Here is a 13,740-nt window from a genome sequence, read left to right as displayed (position 1 = left end):
ATTTCAACCCAAGATCCCAGCGCTGCAAGGCTTCAGTGCTAACCACTGATCCAATGTGCTGCCGTTCACCCTCTGATATCTAACCGGCTGGAGAAACTTGCACCTACTGCCACTCTATCTTCAGCTCCTTTGTGAGAAACTAATGTATTTGGGCAGCCACTCAGTCTACCAAATAAAATTCCTGAGAAGGAGATTGAGGATGGCTTCGCTACTAGTACTGGGAGCAGTGCTATTGCCATGGTGTCGTACCATAGTTTACTGGAAATATTCCAGGCTGGTAGGAGGCAAGCAGATTCCCACAGAAAAGTACCAGCAGTAATGTTCAGGGACCCGCGCTTGTAGAAGGCAGAGACAATACCGGGAGAAATAGTGGCGACTGCGGACCGAGTATGGACACCCGGCCACCGCCGCTATGAGGTTGTGGACACTTACACCTTCACGAGCCTAAAATACCACATTTCAAGTGCAAGCAGCTGCCCAGAAATTTGGCCGTTTAGTATTGCGGCCTTTTGGCTGCATACTTGCGCTTGCATTCCAAGTAACAGAAAACTAAGCAGATGGTGGCCTCTGTCATCATCATGGCCTCACCTCGGCACTATGAACTCTCCTGATGGAGAAGCCAGGGCCCATCGGAGGAGTCTCCGGTTCTCTGGTGGGCCCGTCCAACCCTGCCGAGAAGCAGCCCTGGCTAAGAAAAGTGTGTGGGAAGATCCCGAACATTCTATGGCTGCTTTTTTAATATGGATTGGACGTGCGTATGCATTTTATTTCTCAAACCGCATTGCAGATCAGGCCATTGCCAACACTGTAATCATGAAATTAAAGGCGCAAAGAAAGATGTTTGTGTGTTGAAGCACCACCGACAATTGCGAGCTGATGTTGGATGGGTTGCCATTGCTTCTGTAACAAGCTGCATTAGAGGACTTCCTGGGAGAAAGGACACCCAGAGTAGATACGGTTTCCCTCTATGCCAGTCCTTTCACTGAGGTAAAGAATATGGCTGTGGTGAAATACAACTCTTACTGGGAATCAGTGTCAGACTGAAAAACATTGGGCCCACTAGAGGATTTGATTCTTAGGGCACACCTTTCTCCCCCGCTCAAGAGCCCCATAGCAGCTGCAAAGTTTGTGCCTACCATGAACTCTCCTGATAGAGAAGCCAGGGCCGACCTGAGGATTCTCTGGTGGGCCCGTCCAACCCAGCCGAGAAGCAGCCATGGCTAAGAAAAGTGTGTGGGAAGGTTCTCGGACACTCTATGGCTGAATTTTTAATGTAGACTGGATACATACCATCCCTGACCCCTGGTTAGGCAGTCCTTCCCAGTAAGTGCACTGGGGAGGGCATGGGTAATGTTGTGGGACCCGCGCTTGTAGAAAACGGAGACAATACCGGGAGAAATAGTGGCGGCTGGGGACCGAGTATAGCCGGTGCCATGAGGTTGTGGACAGCTTCCACCTCCATGAGCCTAAAAGGCCACATTTCAAGTGCAAGCAGATGTAGAGAACCTCCTGGGAGAAATGACAGCTCTAGTAGTTATGGATTCCCAAGTCCTTTCACCAAGCTAAAGAATATGGCTGTGGTGAAATACAACTCTCAGCAAAAAAAGCTGTGGACTTGCTCTGTACCGTCCCTGGTCACATTCACTTGACCACATTCACTTGACCACGTGTTTGTGGGTAGGCGGTCCTTCCCAGCAAGTTCACTGGGGAGGGCACGGGTAATGTTGTAGGACCTGTGCTTGTGGAAGGCGGAGACGACACCGGGACAAATAGTGGCGGCTGGGGACCGGGTATGGATAACCGGTCACCGCTGCCATAAGGTTGTGGACAGCTTCCGCCTCATAAAAGGCCACATTTCAAGTGCAAGCAGCTGTCAAAAATTTGGAAGTATAGTATTGCAGCCTGTGGGTGGGTGGCTGGCTGGCTGCATACTTGCGCTTGCATTCCAAGGAATGGGGTAGGGACAACTGAACGCTGCACTGGGACAAGGACGTGGACGGTGATTGTTGCAAGTCTGCAATGACAGGTGCATGGCGGGAGGCATCTTCGCATGCGCCAAGGATCACTTATGATGGGCACACTTTTAGGCAGTGACCTGGGAGTCAGAGATGCATCCAGGGGTCTTCCCCATGCTGTTTCCATGTATTTTCAGCACTGTATGCATATGTCTGATGATGTGTCACACACCACATGGCCAGATAAGGTTGTAAAATGTTAAAATAACATTTCCCAGTGAATGCATTTGTCTTGGTTGAATGCAATGCAAAAGTGCAGAAACACATCAAAAACGCTACGTGAGAACATAGCCCAAGGTGTGGAGGAGTATTTTTGTTTTTGGTTATTTATTTTTCCTTATATACAAGTCATTACCCTGGAAAGGATGTTCCTTAACATATTTCCCAGGAAAATCCATTTTGGTTTCGTTTTTGTATGTTTTATTGTGAGTCCGTAAAAGTGGCGTAATACCTCTGACAACGTTGTTGACAGCAGTGACCTGGGAGTCAGAAATGCTTCCAGGGGTCTTCCCCATGCTGTTCCCATGTCATTTGAGCACTGTTCCCATCGATTTGGGCAATTTTTAGGCCCTCTGCAGACTGCCGGGGGGAGCCACCTGAAAAATGCTCGAGTTTCCCATAGATTTACATTGGGCTCGTTGCTTGGGTCGAGCACCCGAGTATTCAAATGTGCTCGACCCGAGCATCGAGGACCCAAGCATTTTAGTGCTCGCCCATCACTAGTGATCACGTATATTTTTTAATGTAGTTGTATGAAAACGGAAATCACACGGGTTTCAAATGGATGAAAATTGGATGCAAATTAGAAAAAGTCGTCTAAGTTCTCTTGGCGAATTTCCGACAATTTCTCATACACCCGTCTGCAGCCAACCTAAGGCCAGGTTCACACGTTCAGTATTTGGTCAGTATTTTACCTCAGTATTTGTAAGCCAAAACCAGGAGTTTAACAATCAGAGGAAAAGTATAATAGAAACACTTCACCACTGCTGTATTTTTCACCTACTCCTGGTTTTGGCTTACAAATAATATTGATCAAATACTGAACTAGTGAACATGGTCTAAGAGTCAGAAATGCCCAAGTTAAGTATTTGAGGAAAGCATTCTAAAAGTTCAGTAGAAAGGCAATGGGTTCCTCTACAAAACTTTGCTACCCTGTGCAGAGGTGATAACTTGTAATTGAGGGACTAATCCAGTAAAGATCTGCTAGTGCCTTGATGCCAGATACCACAGGAGAACAATATATGACTTGTGAAGTGCATATAATAAATCATAAAACCCTTAAAACCTCTATGTAATGTGAAGTGCAGTCTGGACTGTTTTATTAGTGGGAAAAGACCTGCACAACATTAGGCAGGTAGTTTTAATGTTATGGCCGGGGTTGCCAACTTGACTTTTTATTACTTCTGGACAGCTTAACAAAAAAAAACACGGACAGACAAGATTTTTTACGAACAAATTGTAGAACCGTATTAATCCACAATTTATTATAAGTGATAAAAATTTCCGGCTCATAATTGTAATATGAACATTTTGGCTGCATTAATGGTAAAATGATGATAATTACAGTCAAAATAATCTGTATAAGTTTCTTCAGAATAAAAAAAAATTACGGACGCCTTAAATTTTCGGCAACCGATTATGTCTGATTGGTAAATCGAGTTATATAATGTAGCGATTGATCCTCGTCAAAGCATCAGTGAAACGCGCGTCGGATGAGTGGAGGCACTATTGATAGACACATAATACTGTATAGTCACTGTTACAGCTGGTTTGGTGTTGTTGATTTTGGCTGATTGGTAAATTGAGTTATATAATGTACAAACGATTGATCAGAGTTTTATATGGGAATTTCATTTGAATAGACTTCTTTACTTTATTACTTACAGTACAAACCAGCTGCTGCAGAACACACTTTTGAAGAACCATGGGAAGACACTTATCTGTTATTGATTGTCCCTCATTATTTTCAACAAGAAGTTTTGGAACATCCGTATTGTGTTCTTTCGCAACAGCTGTCAAACAATACAGCAGCTACTGAAGAACCTCTTTTTTATTAGTTAATACAAAAGAAAGAACTATGGTGCTGTGATAGATGCCTTACGCAGGCAGAGAGAAGAAGGATCTATGTGGCACCTCTCATCTCGATATAATAGGTACTAACATATTTGGAGAAAAATATTATCGAAACATGCCAGTGGAAAATATCCAGTGATGTGTATTATAATGTGCAGCTTTTCATGGTTATGTAAGCAAGGCTTCGAGTATACCAAGTGTTCCCATGTCCCTGAGGGCAATAAAATAGCTATAATTTGCCAACATAAATTCCCAATAGAAAGAAATCCATGTCATTAATCTCATATTAACTATACATGTTATCATTATCACAACAATGGGAAAAGGAAAAGAAATATCAATACTGCTTCAACATAGACAGTTATCAAAAACATAAAAAAATACATAAAAACATTCAACAGATATAAGAACAACCTTTACATCTGTGACTGCCTGACCATATTTGCTTTGGTTTATTGCACATCCAGTAAGTATAATTTTTGGTCTTCGTAGGTTATTCTATTAAACTATGTACTGACCCTACATTTACAGATCACAGACTAGAACTGTCCTTCAACTCCCAAGTCTCTTGACCTTGAGTCCTATTATTATGTTAAGAATCAATAGGTCTTACCTTGTTGAGGCTCTACATCGACCGCTGAGGATCCTTCGCTATCAGGTTGAGGTTGGACTCTGTTCTGCTGTAGCACTGAAGACTGCTTGTTCAGATGTTGAGGGTGGGTTTGGCTCTGGGCTAAACATGGCATACTTCTCCTAGATGGCTTCAGTTGGTGTTCCTTGTCTGTCCCACTCTTGCTTTTAAACATACCTAATACAGTAAAAAGAAAAAAAAAATATTGGCTTTTGCTGTCCAGTTTTATAAAGCTGCTTAATAGCTGTTAAGAAACTCTAGAATAAACTAAGGGTTTATATAGTGCAGTTTGCCATATGTAACAGGTAGCAAAAATGCAGATGGAAGCTGTTGAAATGTGTCCTTCAATGCTTTCATCGTGACATACATTTCACCTCCCTGCTCGCAAGGTGACATACATCTTATTGCTTGCATAGTAACATATGTCTTATTGCTTGCATGGTGACAAATGTCTCAGTGCTTGCATAGTGACATACATTTCAGTGCTTGCATGGCGACATACATCTCAGTGCTTGCATGGGGATATATGTCTCAGTGCTTGCATGGGGATTTAAGTCTCAGTGCTTGCATGTTGACATACATTTCAGTGCTTGCACGGTGACATACGTCTCAGTGCTTGCATGGTGACATACGTCTCAGTGCTTGCATGGTGACATACGTCTGAGTGCTTGCATGGTGACATACGTCTCAGTTCTTGCATGGTGACATACATCTAAGTGCTTGCATGGTGACATACATCTCAGTGCTTGCATGGTGACATACGTCTCAGTGCTTGCATGGTGACATACGTCTCAGTGCTTGCATTCTGACATACGTCTCAGTGCTTGCATGGTGACATACGTCTCAGAGCTTGCATGTGGATATACGTCTCAGTGCTTGCATTCTGACATACGTCTCAGTGCTTGCATTCTGACATACGTCTCAGTGCTTGCATGGTGACATACATCTCAGTGCTTGCATTCTGACATACGTCTCAGTGCTTGCATTCTGACATACGTCTCAGTGCTTGCATGGTGACATACGTCTCAGTGCTTGCATGGTGACATACGTCTCAGTGCTTGCATGGTGAAATAAATCTCTCTGCTTGCATGATGATGTATATTTATAGGCTTGCAGCTGTAATAAAACACTACAAGGAAAAATCCAAAGAAATAAACTATGTGCATAGAACAACACGGAGGACCTGATTAAAAGGAGAGAACGGCATGAATAAGAGAGATTATATAGTCTGTGGCTGGCAAATTCAGTTCATGACATCACTGAGATGAAAACAAGTGAAAGAAGACAAAGCACAGACTCATTGGGTGACAGAGGGAGCTGTGGGCACTCTGGAGACCGGGAGACTGTAATACTAAGAATAAACAAGCATTGTGACTAAAGAAGCATGGATGAAGACAGATGTAGTTAAACTAATTAGAAGAAATGTCTAAGTACATTTTAATGCAATTATAGCTCCTATCATTCCTCCTAGTTTGGGCCACATCTTGGGGAGTGATGTATATGTGCAGTATGATGACAGACAACAGCTGGCTATTACGTCCAGTGATCGAAAAATGACTCGAAAGGAAAAAATGAACATAGCGCTTGTTGTATGGTACATTGCTGTGATAGAAAGGAGGATATATGAACTAGTAGACACACATTTGTCTTCAGGCTCTTGGACACCAATGCAAAATCTATAATCATGTGTCTATTTAATAGTGGTGACTTCTAGATATGAGCAAATCCATTAAATGCAAATCTAATTTTTTACCAAATTTTATGAAATTTGGAGGCCCTGGCGAATTCAAACAGTTTGTATTTTATTTTTTGCAAATTGGGAAAAAAATGCTTCCACTTTCTTCAGTCACAAAAGGCTTACATGACATCAGACGTGACCACTGGAATGCAGCCATTCAGGAGGAACTATTATAACATGTGTAGAAGCTGAACTAGTGAGAGGACATCAGAGCTAACAGCTGAGCAATAGAAATAGCAAGAGAGAGCCTTAAAGGGGTATTCCCATCTTCAAGATCCTATCCCAATATGTAGTAGGTGTAATAATAATAATAATAATATTAGCAAATACCTTTAATTAGAAATGTAGTAATGGCTTTTCTGATTCACTATGTCTCTTTCCTCATGTGCAGGCATTGCAGGACCTTAGGTATCCATGGTTACGACCATTGATACAGTGATAGTTAGCTAGTTGCTAGTGGTCATAACCATGGATACCTAAGGTCTTGCAATGCCTGCACATGAGGAAAGAGACATAGTGATTCAGAAAAATTGTACTACATTTCTAATTGGAGGTATTTGCTAATATTATTATTATTACACCTATTACATATTGGGATAGGATCTTGGAGATGGGAATACCCCTTTAAAACTTTGATGAATTTATCCAGACAGCAATGTGTTGTACAAATGTAGCACTGAGGAAGATAACTGTAGTAGTAAGTGTTTAATATAAGGATTCAATTGATAGGAGGAGAAAAGAGTTGTCAGCAGCAGTGCCAGTCTAATTATTTAATAATGTTGTCACCGGCATTTAGTCATTTGGCCTATCTGGCTTTTGTCCTGCTGCATTTTAATTACAATTCCAAGTGTGTTTACTTCATTTTTAATGCACTAGAAGCAACAGCAAGAAAGCACAATATTTTATACAGAAGAAAAAAATCTTTAATCAGTGTCAGAGAAGGTGTGCTTATATGGCACAAGCAACTGCAGTGAGTTTTTACATTTCTTCTGCAATCCTTTTAACGAAAGAGAAATAATTGATTTATAACAAAAAAAAAGAAAATGTTCAAATATCCACATTTTTAACTGCAACTGTCTACCTCACAAAGTGTGCGTGCCGCAATCAATTTTTTTTGCACATCTCTTTTACTAGTCAAATTTTACATCTGAATGTACCACACTAGTGGAAAGCTTTGTTGTAAGTGCAGGCAATTTGGATGTGTACCTACCTAGCATTTGTTAATATATCAATTTTTGAAAGAGAAGTTGAATTATGTTAAATAAAAAAAAGTTTAGGCTGTGTATGTTTATTTTTCTGCACCTGTTTTACTGGTTCTATTTGACAACCATAAATGACACACCTATTCTGCAGTCTGCTGCCACATTTTGCTTTCTATACCAGTACCTAGCATTCTTATTATGTCCTTCTTGGCCATGGTTAAATAATTGGGATTGAAAAGATTGTCAAAAGTTATTGTGTTGTACGGTAAAAGAAAAGGTGGCGATGGCAATGGACAAAGTAGCATAAAAAAAATGACATCAATTGTCTCAGTCATAGCAGGATGATGGTACCTCTGACAGAGACTTTGTCAGTTTGATTCAGTGACTGCACAGAACAGTTGGTTTGATCACAAATGACAAAAAATGGTAATTTTTTGGCATTTTTTTTTACCTTAAAAACATGAAAAATCTGTCAGTGCACTAAGTTATTAAATGTGCTGTTGGCTACTACCAGCTTACCATCCATTTGTATGGTGAGATTGATTTGACATTACTAAGGCTGTTAAAGTGTTGAAGAACTTGAAAAGGGTTGGACACAGTTCTACTAGACATTAAAATGTTACACACACCTTTTCAGGGTAAATGCAGGTTTTGCAGTAATACGATTCATGGTGAATCGACTTTCTACAAATCAAATTTTTGGGAAAAATTTGCTGAACCTTGCAAATCTGAATTTCAAAAGATTCAATCATCTCTGGCGTCTTCTTCTCTGGCAGAAAGATTATTGGGACTCTGGGGATACCTGGCTTACACCACTGCACTCAAAGTTACTCTGTGTACTCAGGAATCACGATAATTCTATAAACACAAGAGACTTTACATAAGTTTTACTAGGACATGTTATCACTTGCTGAATAATATCTAGCTGTGACCTCTAACAACTGCTAGAATATTAAAAACTGCAGTTTATTCTTACGTTTTCCATGCTGCAGGCATAAATACCAAAGAGTTATGCTGCATTTACACTGCAAGATAATCGTGAACGGGTGCTATTAAAAATACTTTTTTCACTATTTTTTGCCATGTAAACAGTCTGCCAATCACCTTATGTACAAGCAAAAAGGGTGATTATCTTTTCCGCAGGGCAAGAAAAATCATCATTCTCAGATGTAAACAGGACTTGCTTTGCCGAGAACTTTGGCAGAATATGCACACTGAGTGATCTAGTAGAAATCCAGTGGACATCCCTCAGTAAGTACATCGTTTACTTTGGTCTGCAGGCATACAAATGACCACTGATCAGTAAAACTCTACCAATCGGCGGTCGGTCAATGTAAACGGACCTTTACATCAATGAGCTGTAGGAAAGGAAACAAGTGTATAAAAAATCAGCAGAAGTGTCATAGAAAGAGAAATGAGGGAAACAAATATCAGATCTGTCCTGAGTGGCAAAAAATTTCCACAACAAGAACATCCTAGTCAGATTTTTTCTTAAGGGGCTGCCTTTCTTTTAAGAACACCATTATTCTTGAGCAGAACATTCCCATCCTGGTTCTGTAAAGGTACAAAAATTTTTAGTCATCAGATAAATATTAAAGAGTTTTTCCGCTACTTTCACATTGAAGACCTATCCTCAGGATTGGTCATCAATGACTGATCGGCTGTGGTCAGACACCCAGCAACCCTGCCGATCAGCTGTTATCGGTGTAATTGGCAGTGGCCGCAGGCTGGAAGTATTCACTTGCAGAGCTGGCAGTCTTACGATAGTGGCTGAGGCTTGGTACTACTCATTTGTGTCCTATTCAAATCAATAGGAGGCGATTGTGTAGTACCCTGCGGTGGCCAAGACCAGAAGACGGGCAGCTCCATAAGTGACTACTTTCAGCCGGCGGCTGCCACTGTCGACACCGATAACTGCTGATCAGCAGGGGTGCCGGGTGTCAGAGACCGGCCGATCAAAAATTGATGAGAGTTCATCAATGTAAAAATAGTGGACAACCTCTATAATACTCCATAACTACTTCCAATATTATATACAATATAATACCTAATAGATAAGTTGAAGATTCTAATAAATGTAGGAGCAATAAATTGCTCATCTCGCTCTGAATGGTGGCAGAAATGTCGCCATGTACAATGCTTTACAGGAGATGAAATCCTGTAAATTGCTGTGTTGGTGAATCTACAAACAAAAAATGTGGCTAGGCACTAACAGGGAGGCAATTGCAACTTACTTGCCTGTTGTGCAGTCACAGACTGCTCCTGCCAGGGTTTTAGCTGCATCTGTGACGCGACAGGGCGTGACTTCTGGCATCATTTTGATTGCCTGCCTCCTCCCCCAGTTAGGCAGCGGGGATCCAGTTGTCAATCAGAATGACATCCGAAGTCCCGCCCAAACAACAGATCGAAGTGGAAAAGAAACCTTTGCTCTGTAAGCGTGACATCAGCAATGGCTTCAGAATCCCAGCAGGAGCTTTCTGTGACCGCTCTGTGCCGGGGAAGAACAGCGCAGAGCACAACAGACAGGTAAGTTTCAATTACCTGCCTGTTAGTGATAAGCCGCATTATCCTCTTCATCTCCTGACTGTTGCGCCCATCAACTCTTCCTCCTCGTCCTCCTCCATTTGTTCCTCGGCTCCTGCATCTTCACTAACAGTTTGTCTGGTACCACAAACCCCCCTCGATCACTGTAATCCACCCTGCCTTGGCACATGCCTGTGCGCTGACAGTCTGGAAATTAGAGATATTGTTATCCCTTGCGCATCCTCCTCTGCTACCTCCTCTTCCTCTGGGACCACCACTTCCTCCTGCACACTATTCAAAGTGTGCTCCAGCAAGTAGATGACCAGCATAGTGATGCTGATGATGGCATCATCAGCACTAACCATCTTAGTAGCCATTTCGAAACTGTGCAGAAGGGTGCAGAGGTCCTTAATCTGTGCCCACTCCACAAATATGATTTTCACCATGTCCAACTGTGTTGGCCCAGGCTATGCAAAATGGGAAACTGTGTCAGGGCTCATCGCTCCAGCCACAGTCGCTACAACATGTGCAGAGTGGAATTCCACCGTGTCAGCACATCGCATATCAACAGATTAACCGATGTGGCCAAAGACCTCTGTAGCGATGTAGTGAGCACACAGAGACCGTGCTTTCTGCAGCAGCGCATCCAGGCCAGGATAGTGGTGGAGAAATTGCTGTATCACCAGGTTGAGGATGTGAGCAATGCAAGGTATGCGGGTGAAGTTGCCCGGCATAGGGCCGCCACCAGGTTCGCACATGACCTTCCCTGGCTCCAGGTTCAATGGAGACAGCCATTGCTAAAACTCGGCCTGGATAGCTGTCCACAATTGTTGAGCTGTATGACTGCGATCTACAAAGCATATTAATTTTAACACTGCCTGATTGTGGTTGAGCCCCACCTGTGCAGTACGGGGGATTCTCTCTGCACTGTTGGAACGTGTGTCTCATTAAGGCACAAGTTGAGGGCGCAGGTGGAGGCCCTAGATGAGGAAGAGGAGGCAGAACCAGTGGAGGAAGTGTTACATAAAGAGGTTTGGCCAACAAGCCTTGGGGATTCCAATACTTGTGGAGAATCCCCTTCTTAGACCTGCCCCACAATGACCAGAGTCACCCAGTGCCCAGTCAGCAAGATGTAATGCCTCTGGCCGTGCTTGCTCGTCCAGGTGTCTGTAGTGAAAAGCACCCTGGCAGACATAGATTTTTTTCAAGGAATGGGTGATGTTTTTGTAGCACAGGCACATCTTTCTTAAAGAAGTAATAGCAACTGGGCAACTTGTACTGAGGGGCTGCAACAGCCATCAGCTTTCGGAAACCGTCTATAGCCACCTGGCGGAAAGGCAGCATTTCAGTGACCAACAGATAGGAGATGGTGGAGTTCAAGCTCTTAGCTTTGGCATGTGTAGGATGAAACAATCCTTTATGTAACCACAACTGCAGGATCGAGGCATGGCTGCTGTTCTGAGAGAGGGTGGAGTAGGGTGAACATGACAAACTGCTAAACTGTGAGAGAGGTACAGGCGGAGATCTTATGGTGGATTGAGAAACATGTGGTGGTGTGCTCGGTGAAACAAAAACTGCAGGCATTTCCACTTCCATAATATCTGACAGGTTCTCACTCACCCCAAGTGTAGTGGGTAAACAAATGGAGGTTCTGCGGATGGAAACCAGTCTGAGAACACTTGCCACGGTGATGGAGGAGGAAGGAGCAGGAGATGCGGTTGATGGGGCGGATGGTGGTTGGTGAGGCCCGCTAGTCAGCATTTTATTGCAGTGAGATTCCCAGACTAAGGAATGTTGATCGTGCATGTGCCAGTTCATGCATGTAGCAGTCAAATTATTGCAACTTTTGCCTCTAATATGTCATTCTTTACAAAGTTGCAAGATAGCGTGAGTTGTGCCATCCTTTGTGGTGTCAAAGGCTAGGCAACCCTTGCCGCCCTTGCCCTGTTCTCCCACTCTCCGCCCTGAGAGTCATTCTCCTCCTCTTCCTGCCCTGACAGCACAGTACAATCCACGTGCACCTCAGGTATCTGAGTATCATCAGTATCACCAAATTCATCATCTTTCCACCATCTCATTCAACTCCCCCAACTGACCTATCCATCAAAATCAATAGCTGCTCTCTCTCCCCAGTCCAACAAGCTTAGCTCTGATCTCTCCTTCAAACCTGAGATCCAAGCCCTTTCTACTTCCTGCCGACTCCAACTCCAAAATATCTCCCATATTCGCTCATCCCTCAACCATGAATCTGCAAAAACACTGGTGTACGCCCTCATCATCTCCCGCCTCGACTACGGCAACCTCCTGCTCTGTGGTCTCCCTTCTAATACTCTTTCACCCCTCAAATCTATCCTATGCTCTGCTGGCCAACTAATCTACCTGTCACCCCACAGTTGTGGCTGTGGATGCAGTGCTTGGCGTCGTTGCATCACTCAGTGTCTGTGTGGGAAAACGCAATGTAACCTCCTCATCTTCCTCCTCCTCCATTTCCTCTGCTGAGCTAATCAGCTGCGAGCCTTTTGGTTCACGCCAAGTGGGCTCTACAACCTCATCATCATCTTATATATTCTCCCACTCCTCACCCTGAGAGTTATTCTCCACCTCTTCCTGCCCTGACAGCACAGTACAGTTTGTGTGCCCCTCAGATATCTGAGTCTAATCAGGATCACTACCCCCCTCAGGTGTTAACGTCTGGTGATGAGGGTCAAGATTCTGCTCAGACCCTACTTCGTCCAACTCCGGAACCAACAGAAAAAAATTTTGGGCATCGTTGCAGATGCTTTCCTCTTCTTAAGTCTGTGAATCTTTGGAGAAGATCTTTAATCCCCATGGCATAGAATGTGTGAACAGCTCTGCAGACTCGCCCATCTGTGGTTCCCTACAGTCAGTTGGCTGGTTGGAGAGTTGTGATGCGGGGGGAAGCAAGGGTAATTGGGGTGCCACCTCTTAGGACTGCACTGTGTGTGATGTTGAGGTGGAGGAAGAGGAAGAGAGGCCACATGATGCAGTACTTGCCATCCACTGCAGCAGATGCTCTTTCTGGCCCTTGTCTACAAGGCGTCCAGTTGTGTGGCTGCCAAAGAAAGAGAGTGGAGTAGCCCGTCCAGTAACAGAAGTTGTCATTTGTCTTTGGATAGGACGTGACAGTGTTTGTTCAGTGGAGCTTTCACTAACATTACCATCTACCCTACATACACTTTGAACACCAAGCCTATTCCCCCATCCACCACGACCTCGCTTTTTCTCAGTCATGTTGTTTGTACCCTTCCCCTCTGTTAGCCAGCTGTTTACCAAACCTTTGCCCAGACCTGTCAGTCATGTGTCACTAAATTACCAATCAGTATTTATTTGCTCAGATAGTGTGGCTGGAGCACGCTATTAGCAACACAAATTGAGATTTTGTAATGTTAACTCCTGTATGGAGCAGAATATCAGCACAAAAGAAATAAAAGCTCAAATGTGGCCTAGTTTCTGAAGCACGGTAGTAGCAGAAAAAATTTAGATTTTCTAATGTGGATCCCTGGATGGAGCAGAATATCAGCAAAATATCAGCATCAT

General features: G+C 43.3%; 1 protein-coding gene across 2 annotated transcripts in view; it reads right to left on the bottom strand.

The window, feature by feature from the left end:
- ANO3 (anoctamin 3) overlaps positions 1-13,740 on the bottom strand; it is a 955,742-nt gene that overhangs the window by 461,376 nt on the left and 480,626 nt on the right. For both annotated transcript variants that reach the window (XM_073658056.1, XM_073658057.1), the window contains exon 2: positions 4,702-4,896. In XM_073658056.1, the coding sequence (XP_073514157.1) occupies positions 4,702-4,896 (195 nt within the window). The remainder of the gene's footprint in view (positions 1-4,701; positions 4,897-13,740) is intronic.

The sequence above is a fragment of the Phyllobates terribilis genome, unplaced genomic scaffold (genome assembly GCF_046119375.1).
Source record: "Phyllobates terribilis strain yellow unplaced genomic scaffold, ASM4611937v1 Scaffold_13__5_contigs__length_258822181, whole genome shotgun sequence".
Lineage (NCBI taxonomy): Eukaryota > Metazoa > Chordata > Amphibia > Anura > Dendrobatidae > Phyllobates > Phyllobates terribilis.
The sequence above is the reverse complement of the archived record's forward strand: the minus strand, read 5'-3'. Positions and strand labels throughout refer to the sequence as shown.